General features: G+C 33.2%; 3 protein-coding genes across 7 annotated transcripts; 1 reads left to right on the top strand and 2 right to left on the bottom strand.

Annotated features, from left to right (window-relative positions):
• The first annotated feature begins 452 nt into the window (after positions 1-452).
• Positions 453-5,081, top strand: LOC113396257 (uncharacterized). Of its 3 annotated transcripts, none has more exons than XM_064215603.1 (3): positions 453-2,287; positions 2,385-2,494; positions 4,441-5,081. In XM_064215603.1, the coding sequence occupies exons 1-3, from the start codon at positions 565-567 to the stop codon at positions 5,026-5,028; spliced, it is 2,421 nt and encodes an 806-aa protein (XP_064071673.1). In that variant the 5' UTR covers positions 453-564; the 3' UTR covers positions 5,029-5,081. The 3 variants fall into 3 exon arrangements, with proteins under 3 accessions (XP_064071673.1, XP_064071672.1, XP_026489917.2); XM_064215602.1 differs by lacking the exon at positions 4,441-5,081 and adding an exon at positions 2,574-4,285 and having other exon boundaries at positions 453-2,281; XM_026634132.2 differs by lacking the exon at positions 4,441-5,081 and adding an exon at positions 2,574-4,285.
• Positions 5,082-5,102: 21 nt separating this feature from the next.
• LOC113396296 (solute carrier family 25 member 35) lies at positions 5,103-8,710 on the bottom strand. 3 transcript variants are annotated; one of them, XM_026634193.2, is made up of 5 exons: positions 8,439-8,710; positions 7,889-8,091; positions 7,197-7,320; positions 6,653-6,795; positions 5,103-5,301 (listed from the first exon to the last, which is right to left on the bottom strand). In XM_026634193.2, the coding sequence occupies exons 1-5, from the start codon at positions 8,675-8,677 to the stop codon at positions 5,111-5,113; spliced, it is 900 nt and encodes a 299-aa protein (XP_026489978.2). In that variant the 5' UTR covers positions 8,678-8,710; the 3' UTR covers positions 5,103-5,110. The 3 variants fall into 3 exon arrangements, with proteins under 3 accessions (XP_026489978.2, XP_026489979.2, XP_064071671.1); XM_026634194.2 differs by lacking the exon at positions 6,653-6,795 and adding an exon at positions 6,220-6,362; XM_064215601.1 differs by lacking the exon at positions 5,103-5,301 and adding an exon at positions 6,220-6,362.
• Positions 8,711-20,549: 11,839 nt separating this feature from the next.
• LOC113396297 (YEATS domain-containing protein 4) lies at positions 20,550-22,161 on the bottom strand. The gene is made up of 4 exons (XM_026634195.2): positions 21,998-22,161; positions 21,599-21,880; positions 21,319-21,505; positions 20,550-20,769 (listed from the first exon to the last, which is right to left on the bottom strand). Exons 1-4 carry the CDS (start codon positions 22,043-22,045, stop codon positions 20,591-20,593), a joined length of 696 nt encoding a protein of 231 aa, XP_026489980.2. The 5' UTR covers positions 22,046-22,161; the 3' UTR covers positions 20,550-20,590.
• Positions 22,162-22,320: the final 159 nt, after the last annotated feature.

The raw sequence follows: 22,320 nt of genomic DNA, 5'->3' as shown, positions 1-22,320 counted from the left end.
ATAAGTAACTTATCAGCCTTATCTTCGTTGAACCACAAGTTTTTTTTCGAAGATGAAGAACATGATAAAATACTGAATATTGGAAAAGACATATGTGAAATCTTTATTCAATCACTTATAATAATTATTATATAATTGGTAAAAACCAATTATATAATAAATATTATACTTATTTTTTGATGAATAATAATTTTTTGGTGCGTCATACGAATTTTTATAAAAAATACAAAAACAGAGCATTTAAGAAAGGCAAATTCCAAAGGAATTTCGTGAAGTATATTAATAAAGATCTTTTTTACAATCTTATCGTTTTTTCTTTCACAACTTAAGTTTCCTTTCGATTTGATTAGGTACGTTCGAACTTCTTCGTAAATTTGTCACTGACAACCTCAATCAAAAAAATACTAATAAATTTACAAAAAATACCACAAAAGAAAAACTACATTCTTATTGACATTATACAATTTTGGCTGTCATGTAAATTACAAGTTTGATATAATTTTCATAATTTTGGTAACCTTAAATGTAATTTATCACTAAAGTAACACCTATCATACACTTATAATGGCTCTTTCGGATTCAATGTTTTTATTTGAGTTAGGTATAAAAGACCTAAAGTGTTACATAACAGAGAAAGAATTAAAAGTTGTCGCTCAATTTGCTGAGATATTTAAGACGACGATAAAAAATCCAATAACTACATCGCTACCTAAGAAAACACGAAAAGTAATAGTTCAACCAAAACAAAAGGTAAGAAAAAATAATGCTACGATCAAGAAATCTTTAAACCTGAAACCACAATTGGGGCAATCAATATTAATAGTAAACAAACTACCTGTACTTGTATCTTATATGAAACATTTTCCACTCGAGTTGACTCTATGGAGGGATACTGATCCAAATTTAAACCTGGGTTCTGTTGTAATACCATGGAACAAGATATATACTGAATATTTGAGTGATGTAGAAAAAAATACGACAATTCTACCACCTTATTCACAAGGTGTATATAGCATTTATGATGAATTAAGCTCAAAGAGAGTAGTTTCAATTGATCTGAGTATTAAGTTAACATATTTAGGTAACAAAATAACAAGCCACTTTAGGTCTATTTCCAAAAACGTGCCTATTCTTATTTACACACAAAACAATTCAAAAACCAACATGATTTTAAGTACTGTTAACAATATTAAAAGTAAAGAGCACGATCAAAATAAGCTTAATAGCAAACATGTTACTCATGTTAAGTCTGGAATAATAGAAAATATAGTTTCGTTAGCAAATACGAAGAACAAATCTGATGAAAACAGCTTGATCAAATCATTGCACGATACAGTCTACAAAATAAACACGGTTAAAAGCAAATCTATAATAATTGATGATAAACAAAAATGTATTGATAAGAGTAGGTCATGTTTATCAATTGGTGGTAAACGAAACGAAAGGAAAAACGAAACATTAAAATATATATTTGGAGATCCTTCGAGTACGTTTGGTAACAAAGTATACTGTGTCGGTTATTTTACTGTTAAAAATGACTCTTCTCCTCAAAACTCTCCTAAAGAATCTGACGTAGATAACGTGGAAGGACCAAGTGTTCTAAAAAAAATTAAATATAAGAAATGTGCTAGTGATTGTCGTGGTAAAGAAAGATTAGGTTCAAGTTCAACAAGCGCAAATTCTGTAGACTTATCAGATGAAGATGCTAAAATCAGAATAACAAAATGTAAAGATATTAATTGTAATGATAGAGTTCACAGGAGATTACCACCATCAGAAGCTGATGGTAGAATTAATTTAGATATTTCGAATTTAGGAAACCAATGTTGTAATGACAATAAAACTGTAGAAAAAGTTGAAGAGGTGATAGGTGGAGTAACAGGTAAAATGAAATATGGAGAAGATCCATGTTTTTGCACTTGTGAATGTACATTTGGTTTTACTAAGAAAACAACGTATTGCGAAGTTTGTGGTGGGTACGAATTAGCTGGTGATGAGCTATCCAAAACACCGTTCCACGAAATGCCAATACCTTGCCCTATATTTCATAAAATCGTTGATAAAAGTAAGTTAAAAACATGGAGTACTTCCGGTAGTGAAAGTCGAAAAAAAGTAGATGATCAAAAGAACTTAAAAATGAGTTCTCCTCTACAAAAAGCAGCAGCTTCTGATAAGCCTCTAACGGTTAATGAGAAGAAAAGCGTTGAATCCGAAAAAGACTCGAAGAAAGGCAAGAAAAAAAGAAAAGATGACAGGTTTAAATTCAATTATGGTTATAAAGGTATACGTACGTATTGAAAATACACTTGCAGAAGTGCAATTATATTCCTATAATTTATTTGTTACATTTAAATTTATATTCTAATTATTTTTAATATTTACAGCTCCTCAAATTGGGCACAGTAAATGTGGCTTACCCTGTACGGGTACATTAGAAAATGTTCCCAAAAATATGGGTTGGCTTTGGACTGCAGAAGATGTGCCAGGGATGAAGGTAAATTTTTAACTTGAATAATGAACTAATTAATTTTTTTATTGTATTTTTCTTTGTTTTTTCTTTTTTTTTTTCATAGTTTCGCCCTATGTGGAAACCAGGTGCAACGAATAAACACGTGGTAAGATTATTAAAGATAGCTAAAAATCCAGGTCAAATTATGTCTAAGAAGAAACGAAAAGATACAAACAAAAGGAAACGCCCCCTTAAAAGACCTTTACTTATTGTTCACAAAAAGGATGGTGAATTTACTATTACTATGGAGACGATGAAAAGTTATTTAAAACCGAGGGCTTTAAATCAACAGCCTTATGAGGATAAGCCAGTAGTAACATACACTATAGGTAGAACAGATGAGGAAAATCGAATACGTCTTAAGAAAAAAGAACGAGTACGAAGACGGCTCGAGAGAGCTCAACGAGAATTTATACAGAGCACTTTTAGAGATATGTGTCAAGAAATTTGCTTAAAAACATATCAGCAAGCCCTTGGTATATTACCTGACACAGAAGATCCTAAATGTTTGTGTTATCCAGCTCTGCCAACTCCAAAGACTACAAATATGAACTTATCTTGTTCCTGTTCGGAAGACGAATCATCGATTGGCTCTGATACTGATTCTGATGAATGGATTGTTGAGTTTACCCCTCCTAATGCAATATTTGATCCGAGTTATAAAGGAAAAAAAATAATGAAAGTAGACAATGGTTCACAATATTCATATCTTGATTATAGAGTTAAGCTCGTAGATAGATTTGGAAACATCGTTCCAAGGTTCTTTAAAGGTCTTGATGGAAAGGAACAATGCAGTGACTTAGGTGGCTTTTGGAGTCCTGACCATAAATGGTTAGAAATAAACGTTGATGGCTATATAGCTCCAGATGGCAGATGGGCACCAAATACTTTTATTGGGCCAAGCGGCGAGCAGGTTGACGCAGAGACTGGAAAATTTCAGGCTATGAATGGTAAATGGTTAGTTGTTGGCGTTGATGGATATATTGATAGTAATGGTAAATGGAAATATTACCCTACATCAGCAGGATCTTTAAAGAAAAAGAAACATCGCGGTGACCAAACAAAAAAAAGGAAAACAGGTGATAAGAAATATGACAAGTCTGAAACAAGTTGGAGCTGTTTTGGAGATGTTTCTCCTAGACAATTATCAAAGTTAGGAATTGTAGGTCATGGTGGCGACAGAAAATTACTTATTTCTACACTACAAGACATGTTGGCACACGGAGAAGACGTAAATATACCTCAACCTAAGACAGTGTTTCATCTTTCTCTTTCTAAGAAAACTAAACTCGGTACAAAGGAAATTAATAAAATGAATATAGGTAGTTTAAAGGGAAAAAACAAGTGTCATCACCCCGTACCATCTGATAAAGGTATTGTAGCTGTCGATGCATACGGCAATAAGACGTATTTCAAATTAAGACATCGTAAAAATGTACGCCCACGGGAAAGATTAGCGGCCCTAGAAGACCGGGGTATAAGCTTAAGTTCGTTTCATGTACCATGTTTTCATTCTTTTATCAATTCGGAAGTTATGAAACAGCAGCAGCGTGATCGACTTCTTGCACAGACGACAAAAACCACAGCGACGCAGGTTTAATAACTTTTATGTCCACTGTCCCAACTCATATATTTATTTCTGTTTGAAGTGACAATTTGTAGTGACGACTTTTGTAATGTTTTAAGTGAAAGTTTTTTTATTTGGTACTGTTTTAAGTTAAATTTTGTAACGTTTATTAATCGTAAGAAAAAAAATAAAACGTATGATTCTTTTAATTTTTTTTTTATTTTGTTATTAATGACATATTATAAAAAAAGATGCGACTATGTTTTGCCGCTCTCATAAACATACTAAAGTAAGTTTTTTTTAATAGTGACTTTTTAATATTAATTTTCTTCTTGCAATTTTAAATATATAATATATTCTATAGGTACATAAAGATTGGAAACCAGGTGCCGTATCTAAGCGTTTACTAAAAATGCTTAATAAAGCTAAATTGAGAAAGTCCACCGTAGAGGAGATTAAGCGGACAAGACGTGTCAAAAAGAAGATCGAGGAGAAGCCCACGCTTATAGTTAGTAAAAATAATGGCAAGTATCACATTGAAATGCAAGTCACATCCGAGAATCCAAAATACAATACTGAACAATACAGGCCATTAATTTATGAAATTGAATCTACAAATAATAAAGATAAAATAAAACAAAAAGAAAGGTTACAGCGGCGTCTCGTGAGAGCTGCTCTAAATAAAGTTTCGTCAGACGCATATCGGCCTGATGCTTGTGAAAATATTTGTGCAAAAACATATCAGCGAGTTATGGGTGTTTTGCCCGTGGAAGCAAAAAATAGTAACGAAGAAGATATCGAGACTATTAATAGTTGTTCATGTGAAGATAACGATTTGGTAGATAACATCAGTAGTGCCTCCTCCGTAGTAAATTGGGAAATTCATTTTACACCGCCTCTGATGTGTTATCAATCGTTACACCAAGAGGATGAAAATCAATTGATTGTTTAACTTTGTGTAATATATACCAATTATGCTTAGTTTTACCATTTTTAAATTTGTTACTTTGATAATAAAACTATATATTTTTGTGTTATTTGTTTTTATTATTAAATAATATGTTTAGCATGTCCCAAATGACGAGGGACAAGGTTGTATGAGGCGCTATTCTTAGATAAAGCGGACCTATTCCTTTGTATAGACCATGGAGTCCTTCCTTTTTATATATTTTACTCAGGCAATCAAAAACTCCTTTGTAAAGTAGTTCACCTTTCGAAGCAGGGCCTGAAATAATAAAGTTTGTAAGTAAATAAAACAAACCATTCGCATCTTCTGGTGGATTATGATGACGTTTTACTAATTCAAGATGCAGTTAATCTTAAGTTAAAAAGCTGTTATCTTTAAAGCGCTTTTAAATTCTCGACTTTTCTTCCAGTATTTTCTATTGAGTAGACATTAATTGTATTAATAAGTTTTTTTTATGATATCGGTAGGCGGACGAGCAAATGGGCCACCTGATGGTAAGTGGTCACCACCGCCCATAGACAATGGCGTTGTAAGAAATATTAACCATTCCTTACATCATCAACGCACCTTGGGTACTAAGATGTTACGTCCCTCGTGCCATGCAATTACACTGGGTCACTCAACCTTCAAACCGTAACACAACAATACTGAGTACTGTTGTTTGGCGGTAGAATATCTGATGAGTGGGTGGTTGGCTAACCTAACCTACCCAGACGGGCTTGCACAAAGCCCTACCACCAAGTGCTATTTATTAAGTTCTTATTTCTGGTGTCACTGGGTAAAATATATTAAATTGTTCTATTCAAGACAATTCAAATTCATTATAAACGGAAATATACAAATAGAAAGGATTAATTATTTGATCAAGATCAATTTATACTTTGAAATAAAATTCTGTGTAAAATACAAAAAATATATAGAAACTTACGTGGTATAACTCAACGATAGATATTTGGTTACATGCAAATTCGCATAATACATAAATCGAAATACTTACATAAATAAAACATTCCTCCTCCCACCTTTATTTTAAATGTTTTCAACAAAATAGCAATATGAAAATGATGATTACAAATATTACACGATCAGTACACCGTTTAATAATGATGATAATGAATGTCAAGGACAAAATGATTTATTTTACTACAATTACATCACATAGTGCAATTAAATTACCCTGGTTATAAAGTCTTGTATTGACAACATCCAGAGGCGTTTCCAGCAACACACATACGACTCCACACGCAAGGCTTGCTGTGAACGCGAGCGTTGCGGGCGCATGCTCCCAATAACCGTGCGCAAGCAGGAGGTCTTTCACTCTGCAATTCATTAATAAGCTGGACAAAACTCCACTGACTCGATAAAATACCATTCCATCAAAGTACTTTGCAAACAGTGTTCCATTGGATTTATTATTAATGAGTGTTGTCTACTATGAATAAGTTACGTAATATATTTTTATAAACACCAATATCATTACATGTTAGAAAATAAAATGAATGGAGGGGCATTGCAGGGGGTGGTCTACCAAAAGCACGTGGTTCATACAGTCAAGCGTGAAAAGTGGTATGATTAAACTCTGATAATAATCGAGTGGTAATCAGATTACCCTGATTGTAAAGTCGTACTGCGACAACGTCAAAAGGGCATATGGCTAGAGCTACCATCACGCCACTGATACAGCTTGCGGCGAATGCGAGTCCAAGAGGATATCGCTCAAACAAGCCATGAGACAGCAATGTTTCTTTTGTACTGCAGGAGAAGAAATAATTAAGAGCCAGATGTTTTTATTCTGTAGACAATCGACATCAACTACTCGTATTTGGATTTAGATTTTGTACTCCTGATATTTTTTTTTTACTTTTTTTTAATTTGAAATGAGATGTTTAAGATTGTCATACAAATTATAATTATCGTTGATATTCATAGATTTGGCAAGTGTCTGGCCAAATATGTACGTGTCTGGTATTAGACTTCTGTCTGTATAATGCAGTACACGCACAACGGACAAATACGTCTGTCTGCTTTTACATAATTGTTCGGCAAAATTTTCAGCCTAAATTAATGTTAAATCTGGTTTTTATAGAGAACCTAGAAAATCCCTAATCGTGATACATAATAGTCGTACTTTTGTTAATATAAATATAACTTACGTCGAAAATGTTGTAAGTTGAGCTGCACTACCGATAGCTAGTCTTGAACAGGTAGCATTAACACCAGCAAAAAACCCTCGTATTCCTTCTATTCTGTAGATTTTTACGACCCCGTCAACCATACCTGATGAAATTATACCAGAGTATAAATGAACTACTAATAATAATCATCCATTCGCAGGAACAAATAAATAAATACAAAACAAGGGATTCAATATATACATTTACAAAGTAAGTTTCTACCCTGGTGATTCGGTGGTTCAGGCGTTCTTTTATATTTTTATGCGAAGAATGTCGAGAGGTCATTTCATTCGCGCAATCTATGTATTAAGAGTATACGTAACAATTAATATTATAATATAAACAATTAGTACCAACCCAACCATATTGGAGCAGCGTGGTGGAATATGTTCCAAACCTACTCCTCAAAGGGAGAGGAGGCAGCCAGCCTTAGCCAAGCAGTGGGAAAATTACAGGCTGTTACTGTTGTTACAATTAATTGCTTAATCACTTGTCAATTTTATTTATTAAAATACATTCGATGTTTAAATAAAACATCCGATATTGTAAAAAAGCAAGTAAATTATGTCGGAAGGGAATTAATAATTTGCCATAAGACCGTCCTACACTATACTTAGTTCAAGACATTTATCTGGTGTATTGCAAAAAATTACGTGGTCTTCGTATATTACCATTATACGAATGTTGCCTGCCTACTGCTATACTTGGGTGGGCGGCTGCTTGCATTCTTGTCTTTAGCACAGAGGCAGGGTTGGCAGCAAGGCCACTCATCACTCCACTTGCACTTGACCAGAACATTGTCCTGTGTATGCTAATGTCACCTTCTTTTGTCTTCGTCCAACCTTGGACTTCAGCTATATGATACATGCCTAACCTGTGAAACAAATGCAGGTATTAATTGAAGAATTACCCGTACTCGTTTAAAAGCACATTGCGACTCAAACCAGTAAAGTTGTGATGCAAAATATTTATACAATAATTTTTTCCAAAGTTTCTATGACATTTAATAATACATATAAATATTTTAAATTTTGTATTATAAGAATTATCAATTTTCATAATCAGAACATATTTATACTATCGTCATGCCGAGTTATATAAAAAGGAAGATAATCTTATGTATTCGGAAGTCAAACACCTTTTCTTTCGTAATTAACAAACCATGGGTCATTGAAAGTAATGAATTTAAATGAAACACTACAAGTTTTACGCTTAACTTACCTTACGGAATTCATACAGAACCCTAGAACCATTGCTGGAGCCAAACCTTTTTGTAAGGCTAATGCTCCATCGGTCTTAGCAATAACGTATAATGCGTGGAATATTCCCCTATATCTTGCGGCGTGTTCATTGCGTGCGCGCAGTTCGCCTTGCAGCTGTAGGCGCGTTTTCACCACATCCATAGGATTTGTGAAAATAGTTGCACCGGCACCAGCCAGGCCTCCGATAACGAAATCCATTTTTATCGGTTTTTGTTGATATTTTTACCTGTTAAAGTATCAAATATCAGACATATTGTGCATTTGAGAAAAAAAATGATTTAATGAGTACACCTATAAAATGTCTTATTGGTCTATTGTCCAGCTGATAGGACCTCAGGTCCTAAGGTTTTTTTTAATAACATAGCCGCCCAGGCAAATGGGCTGATTGATAATAAGTGGTCACAGCCTATGGTCATTGGCGCTGTAAGATATATTAAGCAATCCTTACATCGTCAATGCTGTACTGCAACCTTGGGAAGTTAGATGTTATGTCCTCTGTTACACTGGTCCCCGACTGATCACCTGGTTTGTACCAGTTTATCGCCTGAACTCATTCCGGCTGTTTCTGATTTTCAATCAAATGTTTTTTTTTATTTATTTAAATGAGAATTTATTATTTCTATTCATAAAGAATTCATTATTTATATTCCTTCGAGATAAAAATAGTCATATTTTTTTATTACAACAAACATTTAGATGATATTTAAATATATTTGCGAAAATAGTCTAAATCATTTAAATATATCTATCAATTGATTTCCATATACTCAATCAAAAACAAATTATTTTTATTATTATGCTAAAATATAATTACACTTACCACATTTTCAATTAGAACACAAACAGTAAATCACGTCACTTATAAACATCACAACTAAAAAAGTAAATTGTTTCTTATTGATAAAACACGTTCAGTTAATAAGATAACGGATATAACATTATATTTTAATAATTTAAAGTAAATACTACAACTCTTGAGAATTACGTAAAAACATAACGCCTCTTGATACTGGCGATTACTATCTGACTAGTGACTCGTTATCTGACGTTTGTGGCATTGAAACAAAAAATTGTGAATAAGATAATACACCAAGTAGTATTCTTAATTAACAAATGTTCTTGGACTTTTCGCGACAACAATTTTTGTATAAACTCATGGATTTTAAATGAAATAACACAAATAATAAAACGACATTACAGCAACCTACAAATTTATAGATAAAAATTGAATAGTATATTAATAAAATAAGTCAACTTAAAATAAATATAATGCGTGTTTTTATCGAGTAATTAATTTTATTTTTGTGTCAAGACGCATTTAGCTCTAAAATACCAATACTTATATAGACACATATTGAAATTCAGTTTTGTAATTACATTCTGAATGATATTTCACTATAAAACACACACAAAAAACATAATTCAATTATTTGTTGATTAGGCGTCTTGCGCTTAACATCGTCCAGTATGACGTCACCTAAATACGAGATTTGGCATTCGTTTGAGGAAGAGTTTACGTCGGCGCCGTGAATGGGTAGCAATCGATATAATACGTTTAAATAAACTACATCGACTTTATATACAGCTAAATAAGGGTTAAAATTGAATACTAAAGCAAATTTAGTTGTATATGGGTGGTCGGTTTTAGCCGGATATGTTTAGCATTTTAGCCAAACATTTACGTTCCCTGCGAGTCCGGCTTTCGTTAAGCTCTTTATCGGCTTAATACATTGAGTGCAAAACACGTGTACTCTTATTTCTGACCATTTTGGGCAAGTGGTTAGTATGTGAATATCAACTGAAGATTGTAGGTTTACTGTAGGGTTTGCCAAGTTAGTAGGGCAACGCTGAAGTAAAAAAAATATCCAGGTTTAAAAACTTATATAAAAAAATATGTACATCTTTAAAAAAAATAATGCTGCGTCTTAATTTAGTATTAACGGCTTGACAACCCTAGCTATACACAATTCTACTAATTTCATAGGATTAAACGTTAAAATAAATAGAAACTATTCCACTACTGTCAACACTGTATTCGAAATTTAAATTCAAATTTTATAATGTTAAACCTAAGCACACACATAAAAACACGATAACACTAATTACATAATTGAACCGTGTAAATAACTTTGTATACACGTGAAAATATTTGAATGTAAGGTAGATACGTCACACAGCATTGTATGTTTTATACTTACATCGTGACTTATAGTTTTAAATTAAGTATTTCCTGAAAAGATAAATTACATATTTATAATATGATGTATTGAAATTTACTGTAATGAAATATTTTTTATATTTAAAATTGATACAGGGAATGGTATGTATGAGACTGGGAGCGTGGCGTCTCCTGTAATCCGGCTACTCGGAGGTCGGGGCCGGAGGATGGTTTGAGGTTGGGAGTCCCGGCGCTGTGTGTGACTCACGTTGACTGGACGTCCACGCTAAGCCTGGTGTTAATATGGACACTCTGGAGGAATCTGGGGAGTGCAGGTTCTTCACTAAGGAGGGGCGAACCGGGCCTGAGGGAAAACCCAGCAGCCAAAACCCTCCGTATCGGGGAGTAGTGGGATAGAGACCAATACAACCAGACCCGTTCCTTTTTAAAGGGGTACATGTCAGTCACCTCCTCGTGGTGTACCCTGGGCAACGGGGCCGGCTTGAGCTTGCTCGTCGGCCGCGGCTAAGACTGGCGGGAGGGATGCCGCGGGGCCGCTCCTGGTACGTCCCTGATCGGCGTCAGGGCGGACCATGTGAGTGGCCTCGTTGGCTAGGAGGGAGTGGGAGGGCTCGCTACTCGAGCCTCCCAGGTGTTTTACACCGGCGGTCAGCGGCGGAGCCTACCATCTTATCCGCCGCAGGGCGTCAGCTTCGTTGACGCCCAGCCTCCAGTGGCGGACTCGGGGGAGTTCGTCACATTCCCACATGGAGGATGAGGGGGAAGGCGCGCACTAGGCGCGCTTTCCATGAATATTCAGCCGCCTTACGGCGGCTGCCGCTGGTGGGGTCGCGGTTGCATGCCCTTGGCGATCCCGTGGCCTCACCACTCGGCGGCATGGTGGAAACCCGAGGATGGTTTTAGTGGGTAGGACAGGGCATCTGCCCTGGCACGGGGCATTAGGCCCCGGTTGAGTCCCACATACCCGTCCCGGTCCCCCGACCGGGCGGCATGCGTAAATGCATTTCCTCCTCGTTAAACAAAAAAAAAAAAAAAAAGGGAATGGTATGTAATTGAGATTATTTTGTTAAAGCAACCATTGGGGTCGATTATCAGAATCACAACTCAACGTAAAGCCACAGTATACATTTATGTGATGAACTATGTAAAATTTATTGTAATTCTGTAGTATTTTTGTAGGATATTAAAATCGCGCGAGTTTTTACAGCGTGATACCTGTCGCGTAGGTGGGTTATAGTTTTAATGATGCGAGTACATCACACTAGTGTTGCATATCGATAGTCCACTATCGATAGACTATCGATAGACTATCGATAGTTGAGGTGGAAGCGATACTATCGATAGTCTATCGATAGTATTGTCACGTGTCAATACTATCGATAGTATCGATACTACCGATACCTTCCCATGAGCAATACTATTGATACTATCGATAGTTTTGCAAAAACCATTACTTTTAACCTAAACTATCGATATCGATAGTATCGATAGTTTTGTAACGCTGCATCACACTAACACGATTGGACTCTCGAACTTTGTTCACGAATGTAATACAAAAAGTATGATCGAAGACGAAACCTGGATATAGAATGTGTATCATAATACTATGGTAAACCTATGGTCAATATAAATAAATAGTGTCCTAATAATAAGTGTCCTATTAATATTAAAATTAATACTCGTTTTCTGATCTACTCAGGTCTGAGGTATTTCTTTCCTAGCCAGCGGAATTTTGATGTGGTAGATGGTTTTTCTTGACAATCAATAAATATACTTACGCTTCTAAATTGAATAAAGATTTTTGACTTTACTAAATTCAACTTTAGATGTTGACAGTGTCATGTCAAATTAACCAGCTACTAAATATAAATGCCACATCTTATTTCCTTTCCAAGTGACATTGGCCTGTCTACCCTTAAAAGGTACACGTTCACTGTGGCATACGAAAGTGATCCCGTGACGTCCGCCGAAAAGACGGAGAGGTGGTTTTTCACTTGGTATTCCGGTTAAGGGCGCGCTAGGCGTCTTAGGCAGTGGTGAGTCCCACGTAGGGTACGTGGGACTTCTTAACTTCAGCGAGATAAAAAGATAGAGGTACACCTTGGGCCAACCTTGGACATCGCTTTAAGTGACTGTGTGATATGAGTGTAGGTAGATACGTGTTTTTACTTAAATTGCAATTATTTATTTACATTCAGCAGGGGTAGTTAGACCACCATTTAATTTAAGTTGCATTTAACTCTCATACTTCATGCAATACAAAAAGTTAAATTAGTTACAATTAACACATTAACATGACATTATTATTACAGGATATTATGTAAAAATCGATCACTTAATAAGACAAGCAGTATTCAAATTAAAGCAATTAAAGATATTGACTAAAAGTAAACACACTAGAACTTTCATATATTCTAGGCTCATTAGTATGTGAATCATTGATCGACCTATAAGGTCAATAGCCATGACTTCAGGCCACAAGGTTGACTAGACTTATCAATGAATCACCGTTTTAATGTCAAGTTCAGAGCGTCATGGGAAGAAAGACTTGTCACGAAAGGCTTTCTAAAACCTTTCAGATTACCACCCAAATACATAATTATACACACTCGCCTGTGGCTTCGCTTACGTTTAAGGTGTTGGTCAGTTCTATGGTATGAAAAGTTGCATATGTCCTTGGGGTTCCAGCTTACTATATAACAAATTTCATCAAATTCACTCCAGTAGTTTGGCCGTGAAAGAGTTATAGACAGAGACAAAGAGTTACTTTCGCATTTATAATATACTAGCGACCCGCCCCGGCTTCGCACAGGTGCAATACTGATACTTAAATATACTACAGCATGTCTTTACATACAACGTTCACTGTTTTTCAGTCGTTAGACAATACAATCCGCTATGTCCCTACGTTTTATGTAATATCTTCGAAAATATTATTAATAACTAATTAATATTATGACGATTAAATAGAGATTGTGTACTTAAATAAATGATCTATTAGTCAATACTGCTCTATTAGAGTAGTATATATATCTATTATAGTAGTATAGTATATTTATTTTAAATATAATCGTTTTATGTCATAGGTCGGTAGATTAGAAAATAGGCTACCTAATGGTAAGTGGTCTGTCCACAGACATTATATTAATCATCCCTCATATTACAATTACGCCACCAACCATGGTAAATAAGATGTTATGTCGTGGTGCCTGAAGTTCTACTGAATGTTTATTCTTCGAGCCGAAAAACAACAATACCAAGTATTGTTGCTTGGCGGTAAATATATGATGAGTGGGAGGTACCTACCCAGATCGGCTGTACCAAGCCAGATCACCAAGGAGACTTTTTATTAGATCCACAAATCTTATAACGTGTTAAGAAATACAGCTAAGGTTTTTTTTGTTCTGAATACTAACTAAACTACTAATGCGATTGATATGAAAATTTAATATTTTAAAAGGTTATAGTTTCAGGGTGCATGCAGAATATCTACTCATATGTTATATTATTTTAATAATGTTATTATGTGACATCTTTTCAATATTGGTATGACTTTAAGCACGCTATTTGTGCCATAGAAACAAAAAAAAATCAATAATAATAATAATAATCAATACTTAATAACCTTTGAGCAATAGAATTCCAACTATCAATAATTTTACTAAGATATCGCATAGATCAAAGGCATAAGTAATTTACATAAATTTCTGTTATTTTTATAAAACACCAATCCATCAAGAACATTCGGTGTACGTCACGAAAATTACATTTCATGCTGAAGGACAGTGCGATCGATGGTGGTTATAACAGTCATTATAAGCATAGCTCTGTCCAATATGAACAACGAGGGAACTTGACAGCTAGCAGGTGCATTGGATCACATCGGAGCATGATATCTAATTAGAGTTCATTTTAAGATTTGACATTGCCTTTTTTTTGTTAATATGTTTTAAATTAACTAAAAATACGTGCTTCCGTATATAATAAAACGCCAAAATGTAAACTGTATCCACAAATCCGCTTTGGTGCAGCGTCATGGAATAAATACTTAACACTGGGCCGGATTTAGGGTAAACCGGGGCAAATGCCCTGGGGCCTACACAGCAAAGATTCAATTTTAACAAATATCTAGATAGAGTCAAATTATAATAATATTTCTAATTATTGTTTTAAAGGTTCCGATACAAATAAATAAATTATGGTTTACTGATTGAAATTAAAATATTCAAATTAATTAATAATATAATTATTAAGGTCACCACGCCTGTTGCTCTGGGACCTTCAATCATTTTTGGCTCCAGGGCCTTCAGACCTTTAAATCCGTCTGTGACTTAACAGAACAGAAGACCTTTTGCTTTGGCCATTTTACTCAATTTCAGACTAATTTATTCAAAGAAGCAAAACACTTATTGATGGTTAATGTCAAAACTGCCATCGATAAGGAAACGAGATCATACTTTGACTAGCGAAATCAGCTCGGTAGTTTTTTCGTAATTGTTTTCTTTAAAGAAATAGCCGATAAATTAAAAATATAATGTAAAGCGAGACATATATTATGTTTAATGAATCCATCATCAACATACATATTTTAAACTCCAATTAAAAGTCAGATTCGTGTTAGAAGTGGATTACAAAATAACGCAAAAGGTGAGGATAGAACTTGCGACTATAACATTGCTAGACGAGTGACGGCCGATATACTAAAATGACTATGTTTTTTGTAGCTTCTCCCAATTATTGATTTAATCTATTACTTGAGCATAAAAAGCGACTGTTTTTATTATTATTATTTATATTAACATAATTATTATACTAAGATTTAAAATTCAAATGATCAAAATAGATAAAATTTCTACTGAACGTAAACGTCCTTATAATTTAGAAGATATATTTTTTTATCATTGAAGGTTTTATTTATAAAATTCATTTTAATAATTGAAACTGGTAATTGTTTTGAAAGAAAAACGGTTGTCAGTGTCACTTTTCAATAAAAATATGTAACATAACTCGTTTATATTGTTACGGTGTGGGGACGGATGTGATAATATAAATTGAAATCCGTCAATCGCGTCGATGCCGACGTAGCTTCGTGTTGTGTCCAGTCACCGGGGCCATCGCGCGTTAGCCGTTCGATTATCGGCCACACACATCCAAGGTCACGGGTTGTGGGCGGGCGGCTACAATGCTGCCCGGTCCACTCGCGGCCCTCGACGCTCAGAAAACGCGCGCGCTCACTACTATTTACGCGCCGCGAAAACTCAAAACACGAAAACACAAAACCGCACAATCGAGGATGTTGGAAAACAATATACCGATAAAATCTACCCTGTCTCCTTTCCATCCGCTCCCAGCTATTGGACAGAAAAAAGAAAAAACGAAAGTTATAGTCTTTGATTTGAAGAAAGACGATCACGCTTTAAAATTGCAGGAAGTTCTTAAACCGTTAACACCTTTAAGCATTCATGCTCTACGAAAGAATACGGATTGCGACGATAGGAAACCACATCCACTTTTGAGAGAGAATACTTATGATGTTATCGAGCCGATATATCTCAATGCAGATAAAATGAAAAGAACGGAAACGACGAGGAGAACAGTTTCCGAAAACGGTGCCGCGCCAAAGATGTCACCAAAGACAAGATTTAAAAACGCAGCATTACAAGTAGCAAAACTTACCTCTGTGCCAGAAACGGGAAAATTATTGTGCTTAAGGGAAAGAGAGACATACAACATAATATGCCGAGAAGATAACGATTCCTGTAGATTGCAAAAATTGCCACAAAGTCCTGCGCAGAAATTAAATACACTGTCGGAAATTTTTCAAAACTTAGAAATGAAGGGGCGACACAGGGATAGGATGAAAAAAGAGAACAGTTGGTTTTAAACGAATTATAGATTAAGGTTATTCTATAAAAAGTTTTCTATGAGCCTGTTGCGAAAGTGTTTACGCAGTGGAAGTTGGTAACGTGTTAAAATATTCTATTTATATTTGTTAAATATAATTCAAATGTATACGAGAAATTTTCATATTGCTCAAGTTTTCGTATTGCGTGTCTGTTGCGCGTCCATATAATATTGAATAAAAGTGTGTCTAAGTTTTTAAAAAATGTTTTATTTATGGCAAATGGTATGACCGGATTTCTAAGCTTTCAATTTGTTTCGTAAATATCCGTTATTATTATGTTTTCTACTACATAGTTGATAATTTAAATATTTCGATTAAAATAAATATTATTTAAAGGTAAAAGATTGTTCTGCGCTATTTATATAAAAAAACATTGTATATATTTCCCATAATTACAAAAAAAAATTAAAAATTAATCCCTTACACTAGCGTTAATATAGTTTAAATGCATACCTATTTTTTATTTTATTTTTTTAACCTTTCTTCATAGAAGTTTAGCTTCTTATATTGAAATAGGGCCATTATTATCCTAATTAATTCAATTAGAAATATGATAATTTAAATAACTTAATATATATTATTTTTTAATATTATGATTAATTTATTATATTATTAAGAAAAGGTACTTACAAAATAACGTAACGCTAATGTTAAATTAGCGAGCACGGGTAAATTAACGCGAGGCTACCTCGACTGACGACAACCATTATAGCCAAAATTACTTCCTAATACAGGGACTTATTCGTATATGGTTGTTTTATATATTTTTGTCGCTAACTTTTGTATTTTAATTTACATAAAAAAGTACATAAAATGCAAGTCAATTTTATAGAATTTAAATTAATAGTTATATAATTTATAAAGTTCTTTTACATCGTCTAAGTATGAAAAATGATAAATATGTTTTAAGTTTTAACTATTTACCATTTATTCCTACAAGTTCACTGTAAAATTTTTTATCAATAAGAATCTAGAATAAGTGAAAATAATATGGTAAGTAACGGCTTGTAAATATTAGATATAAATGTGGTAGATTTTTATCAAGATAATTAATCATTAAAATTTCATAAATATAAACGCAAATACTAATTTTTTTTCTTAAATTATATTTGGTAAATCTTTTGGTCAAAGATAAAACCATCAATTCATCCCTAGTTTTACGAATCATACTTATATAAAAATTTCAATTTCAAATAAAACAAGTTTTGTTATCCTTACAACTATTAACAGAATCACATTATCACACAGACTACCTTTATACCACAATATTAATCTGTTTTGTATCTGTGGAATTGGAAATAAATTTCAATAAACGAATAATTTATATTCAACTCGTAAGTTGGTTATTTTGTAATATTTAAATAATAGTTAAAGTAAATTTCACCGCTGCTAACTTCCAGTAATAATATCATCACTTTTACTGTGAAAAATTCTACTGTGTTTAACCAATGTAGTAAGTTACGATGAAAATACCTACTTCATTCGATTTCATCCAATTAGATGAATCGTACCTATGTTACATTATTTGCAACAAAGTTTTGCTGCATATGTATGTGTATACATATAAATTTTTAAAAGTACTAATGCTGATTAAAAACTGTACCTAATGCCTTTCAAACTTAAAAAAATGATTGAACCAGTACATAAGGTGCACTACAGCATTTAATGTTATGTAGGTCATGCAAAGAAATGCACTCGCGTTTGTCTGATCGCGTGACAACGGATGGACGCGACGGAAAATCTTTTACAGGCTTTTAAATATACGTTTAGCATTTATTTAATATGTGAGCATAAACAAAGAGTTATAGAAACAAAGGATTACATTTTTGTTATATATTTTAATTTATCAGAATAATACCTGTAATTTATTTTAAGCCGATATAATGACTCACTGTTTGTCGTTCAGTAGAACTTAAGTTTAATTAAGATCTTTGTATTTTTACGAAGATCTTAATTAATCACACAAACTGAAATAAGTAGGCTAGTACCCTGACATGTACAGATGCTTAATTTGTGTTTATAGTTAATTTATTACCGTTTTCGTGGTTATCATGAGACTTGCATGAGAAACGTGCCATGACAGTCAAACTTAAAGCCAGAAGATCGCGTGTCAAACTGAGGTTAGAACATTAACTTTCATGTGATTTATTTGTACTTATATTTCATCTCGTTTTCAGCTATGACGAAAATCATCATGAGATCAGCAAGAGTCGGATGAAATTCTGTCTCAAACCTATATCGAAGTGAATCACAGGCGGAGAGAGTTTTCGCTCAGGGTGAACGGAAATTTTATATCTTCCAGATTATAACATCATTTACAAAAAATATATTAGTAGTAGAATTTAATAATTACAATTGTTAAATTTTAAGCAGTATGTTACGGTTCACAATATTTCGACAGTTCACAATCTCGCGAGATAGATAATCTTACGGTAATATTTACAATTTTACGATGACATAAATATAGTCAACTTCCATAGACCAATAAGTGTCATTTAATATTTAAGTACAAATTCCCTACAGTCACAACTTGAACAGTGAAGGCCGATCGATAGGCAAACAAAATAATAAAACAAATGCGATGTTAGTTGTTTGTTTGATTACTTTAGCTAAAAATAGTTCATCATGAAAGCTGTAATTACTATTTGAATTAAACGTTTTTGTTGAGTGGGAAATCTTGACATTTATAGAATGACATTATTAATAATGCTCGGTGATTACGATCGGTGAGTAAAACCAATCAGTGTTGTTATTTTTAAATTAGCGTTAAACATCTATAAGTACTATTCGAATTTTCGCAAAATGTTACACCAGCTGAAATTTCTGTGACTAATTTGAAGTAATTTGTGTTCAAAATTTCAAATTATTCAACGGCGCGCGCTTGTGTAAGCACCGTTTCTGTTATCAGATTTGACATTACGTTATGAAATCGACAGAAAGTCCCGAATATTAATGTTATTATTGTTAAATTACCGTTAAGTAATTTTTTATTATAAATGACGATACTTATAATATTGACAAAAACACAAAAATATAATCTATAGTTACTAATAATTATTATAAATGCGAAATTAACTCATGTCTTTCTGTCTGTTGCTCTTTCACGGCCAAACCACTGAACCTAATTTGATGAAATTTGGTATGAAGCAAGGTTGAATTCCATGGAAGAACATAGGGTACTTTTTATAGCTAACACCAGACAACACCCCTAAAACGCGAGAACTATTAAACTATATATAACTGTTCCCAAGGTTATGTAAGAGATGGTTAAAATTTTATACGGCTCCAATGTTCATGGGAAATGGTGACCAGTTACCATCAAGTGGAACATGTGCTGGCTACCTATTCTAAAAAATAAAAACGGACAAATGCGAGTTGGACTCGCGCACGAATATTTCCATACCATTATCTATAGAAACTAAAAATATTTATTTTATTCTGTTTATTTAGTATATGCTGTTATAGTGGCAGCAGAAATACAAGTGTCTAACTATCACGGATCATGAGAACAGCCTGGTTACAAACGGACAGACAGACAGACGGACGGACGGACAGCAGAGTCTCAATAATAGCGTTTTAATCTTTGGACATGGAACCCTAAACTAATATGAAAGTTCTATAGGAATGATGCTGAATATAAATATAAACCAATACAATTATTAGTGTTATTAATTTTACCCAAATCTATAAAAAGCAAACTAAAGTCATCTCCATATAAAATTAGTATAGATTAGAATTATCATTTTAAATTTAATAATTTAAATATCAATTTCTTAACATAAATTAACATACATAATATTCAGTAATTAAATGTTTTCTACATTTAATTTAAAATAGAATAGATAGGATAATATATTTTAAATAATTTAAGCAGAATGTATATAAAAAACAAATTCAATAAAATTAAAGCAAAACATGTTTTATTTCAAATTAATAATTCAAATTAATCAGGATAATTGTATATCTTATAAAAAAAAATTGTTTACATTTATTTAATTTATTTACGAACATTAAATGTTACGAATTCCTAAATGCCAGAGAGAATACTAGAAGCTGGGTTGTTTTGTAGTTTTGCTATTTCATCTTTGAATTTTGATATAGTTTCTTTTGCGAGTTGAAGTTTTTCTTTGAGGTCTGATATTTCACCTCGAACCTTCGTTTGTGCTGATATCACTCTTTCTAATGTCTTTTCTTTCTTTTCCTCAACTAAAAACGATATTATTAAATTAATGTTTAGTATATTTGCAGGTTTGAAACTTACACTATTAATTCCTCATTAATATTCAGTTAAAGGGTAATCAGAAAAAGTTTTTAAAGAAGAGAATATTATTAAAACTTTCTTATTTTCCAATTCTCTGTAATGATCCATATTTATTGTCTTTTTCCTTTTATATATTGTTTACCTGTGGTTATCTGACAAATATTTTGCAAGGCAGTTTTGGTTGATCAAATTAGACTTTAGAGTTGACCGAGTTTTTTGAGTACCACTGGCCCCTTGTAGTCCAGAACTTTTTTGAAAAGGAGCAAACAGTAAAAGCAAATTACATAGTTAATCTGCCATTAACACATGCAATATGACTAAAAATAATTGATGAACATTTGCCACATTTGTGCTTTATTTAATAAAAGACAGATATATATATAAAGGCGTGCATTTTAAACCATCCAAACAAATTGCTAAAAGGTTTATTATTGTACCTATATTTTTAAATTATGTATATAAACAAAAATAAAAAAAATGACACAGTTACTCACAATTAGTATCATGCGTCCATTGACTATTAGTAATGGGCTTTACGTTGTTCAGCAAGTGTTGCATGAGCTGTGTAGGTTCTTGGAATACAATCTCTTCATATGATTCACTAACAAGCGCTCGGCCTACTGGTGGTGTGCCTTCACTAACAGGTGATTGGAATAGCTTGAGAATATGGTACAGCGTCACCTAAATTAATTAAAATTGTTTTTTTTTTTCAATTAATTGAAATTATAAATTACTCCACTCATAATTTCTTTTATTATACTCTTTAATACTTACAGGTCGTTCATTAGGATCATGAAAATATATCTTGATAACTATTTCGAATTCACCCCATCCAGTTTCTGTTAATTCGTATGGCGGTTTCGTCACTATTCTGTTGGGATTTGCGTAGCTCTCGTGCAGTTTGAAATGTACTTTTTTAATATACGTCGACATGTCTTCATTCGCGTAGGGTTTAACGTATACAGTCCATTGATGTGTGTGACCATCCTCTTCTCGTTTCTTTCCGAAATATCTAGCTATATTACCATACACTATTGGTTTTACTATGACTAGACCCTGAAGTAAAATAATTTTGTTATAGTCTTAATTTACAAGCGATTAAGATTTAAAATTTGTTCACAAGCTATATTAACAGAAAAAAAATCAAATATTGTTATTTTTTGTAAACTTAACCTTTACTCTACCACCGGAATCCGGACCGAAGTCTGTCGGTAAACTCATAACTAAATCGGGTTTCGAGAAATTCGTATCCACGATTGCTGATATTTATATAATATTTTGTTGAAAATAACTAGAGATTTGTTAGTAAACACAAATTTAACCTTAATAGTTCCATGTCAATGTCAAATTCAGACAACAACGTCATTTACGGGTACAGATAATTATTTCATAAAAGCTGTGTTCATTATTGTAAATAAATGGTTTTATTTGTGATCAAAATAAAATCACTGTTACATCATATATTTTTAAATACATTAATTATGTTTTTCTAGATA

Source organism: Vanessa tameamea, chromosome 8 (assembly GCF_037043105.1).
Source record: "Vanessa tameamea isolate UH-Manoa-2023 chromosome 8, ilVanTame1 primary haplotype, whole genome shotgun sequence".
Taxonomy (NCBI): Eukaryota; Metazoa; Arthropoda; class Insecta; order Lepidoptera; family Nymphalidae; genus Vanessa; species Vanessa tameamea.
Note: the sequence above shows the minus strand (reverse complement) of the source record. Positions and strands in the feature narration are given on the sequence as shown.

What these genes read in the sequence shown, in the direction of transcription:
- LOC113396257 (XM_026634132.2), top strand. Translation starts at nt 565, where the DNA reads ATGGCTCTTTCGGATTCAATGTTTTTATTTGAGTTAGGTATAAAAGAC. An exon ending in TTATGGTTATAAAGGTATAC is followed by an intron (nt 2,288 to 2,384) that starts GTACGTATTGAA and finishes TAATATTTACAG; the next exon opens with CTCCTCAAATTGGGCACAGT. An exon ending in AAGATGTGCCAGGGATGAAG is followed by an intron (nt 2,495 to 2,573) that starts GTAAATTTTTAA and finishes TTTTTTTCATAG; the next exon opens with TTTCGCCCTATGTGGAAACC.
- LOC113396297 (XM_026634195.2), bottom strand. Translation starts at nt 22,045, where the DNA reads ATGAGTTTACCGACAGACTTCGGTCCGGATTCCGGTGGTAGAGTAAAG. An exon ending in ATGATCCTAATGAACGACCT is followed by an intron (nt 21,506 to 21,598) that starts GTAAGTATTAAA and finishes TAATTAATTTAG; the next exon opens with GTGACGCTGTACCATATTCT. An exon ending in ATGGACGCATGATACTAATT is followed by an intron (nt 20,770 to 21,318) that starts GTGAGTAACTGT and finishes TATCGTTTTTAG; the next exon opens with TTGAGGAAAAGAAAGAAAAG.
- LOC113396296 (XM_026634193.2), bottom strand. Translation starts at nt 8,677, where the DNA reads ATGGATTTCGTTATCGGAGGCCTGGCTGGTGCCGGTGCAACTATTTTC. An exon ending in CAGGCAACATTCGTATAATG is followed by an intron (nt 7,321 to 7,888) that starts GTAATATACGAA and finishes TAATTTCATCAG; the next exon opens with GTATGGTTGACGGGGTCGTA. An exon ending in CAACTTACAACATTTTCGAC is followed by an intron (nt 6,796 to 7,196) that starts GTAAGTTATATT and finishes CTTCTCCTGCAG; the next exon opens with TACAAAAGAAACATTGCTGT.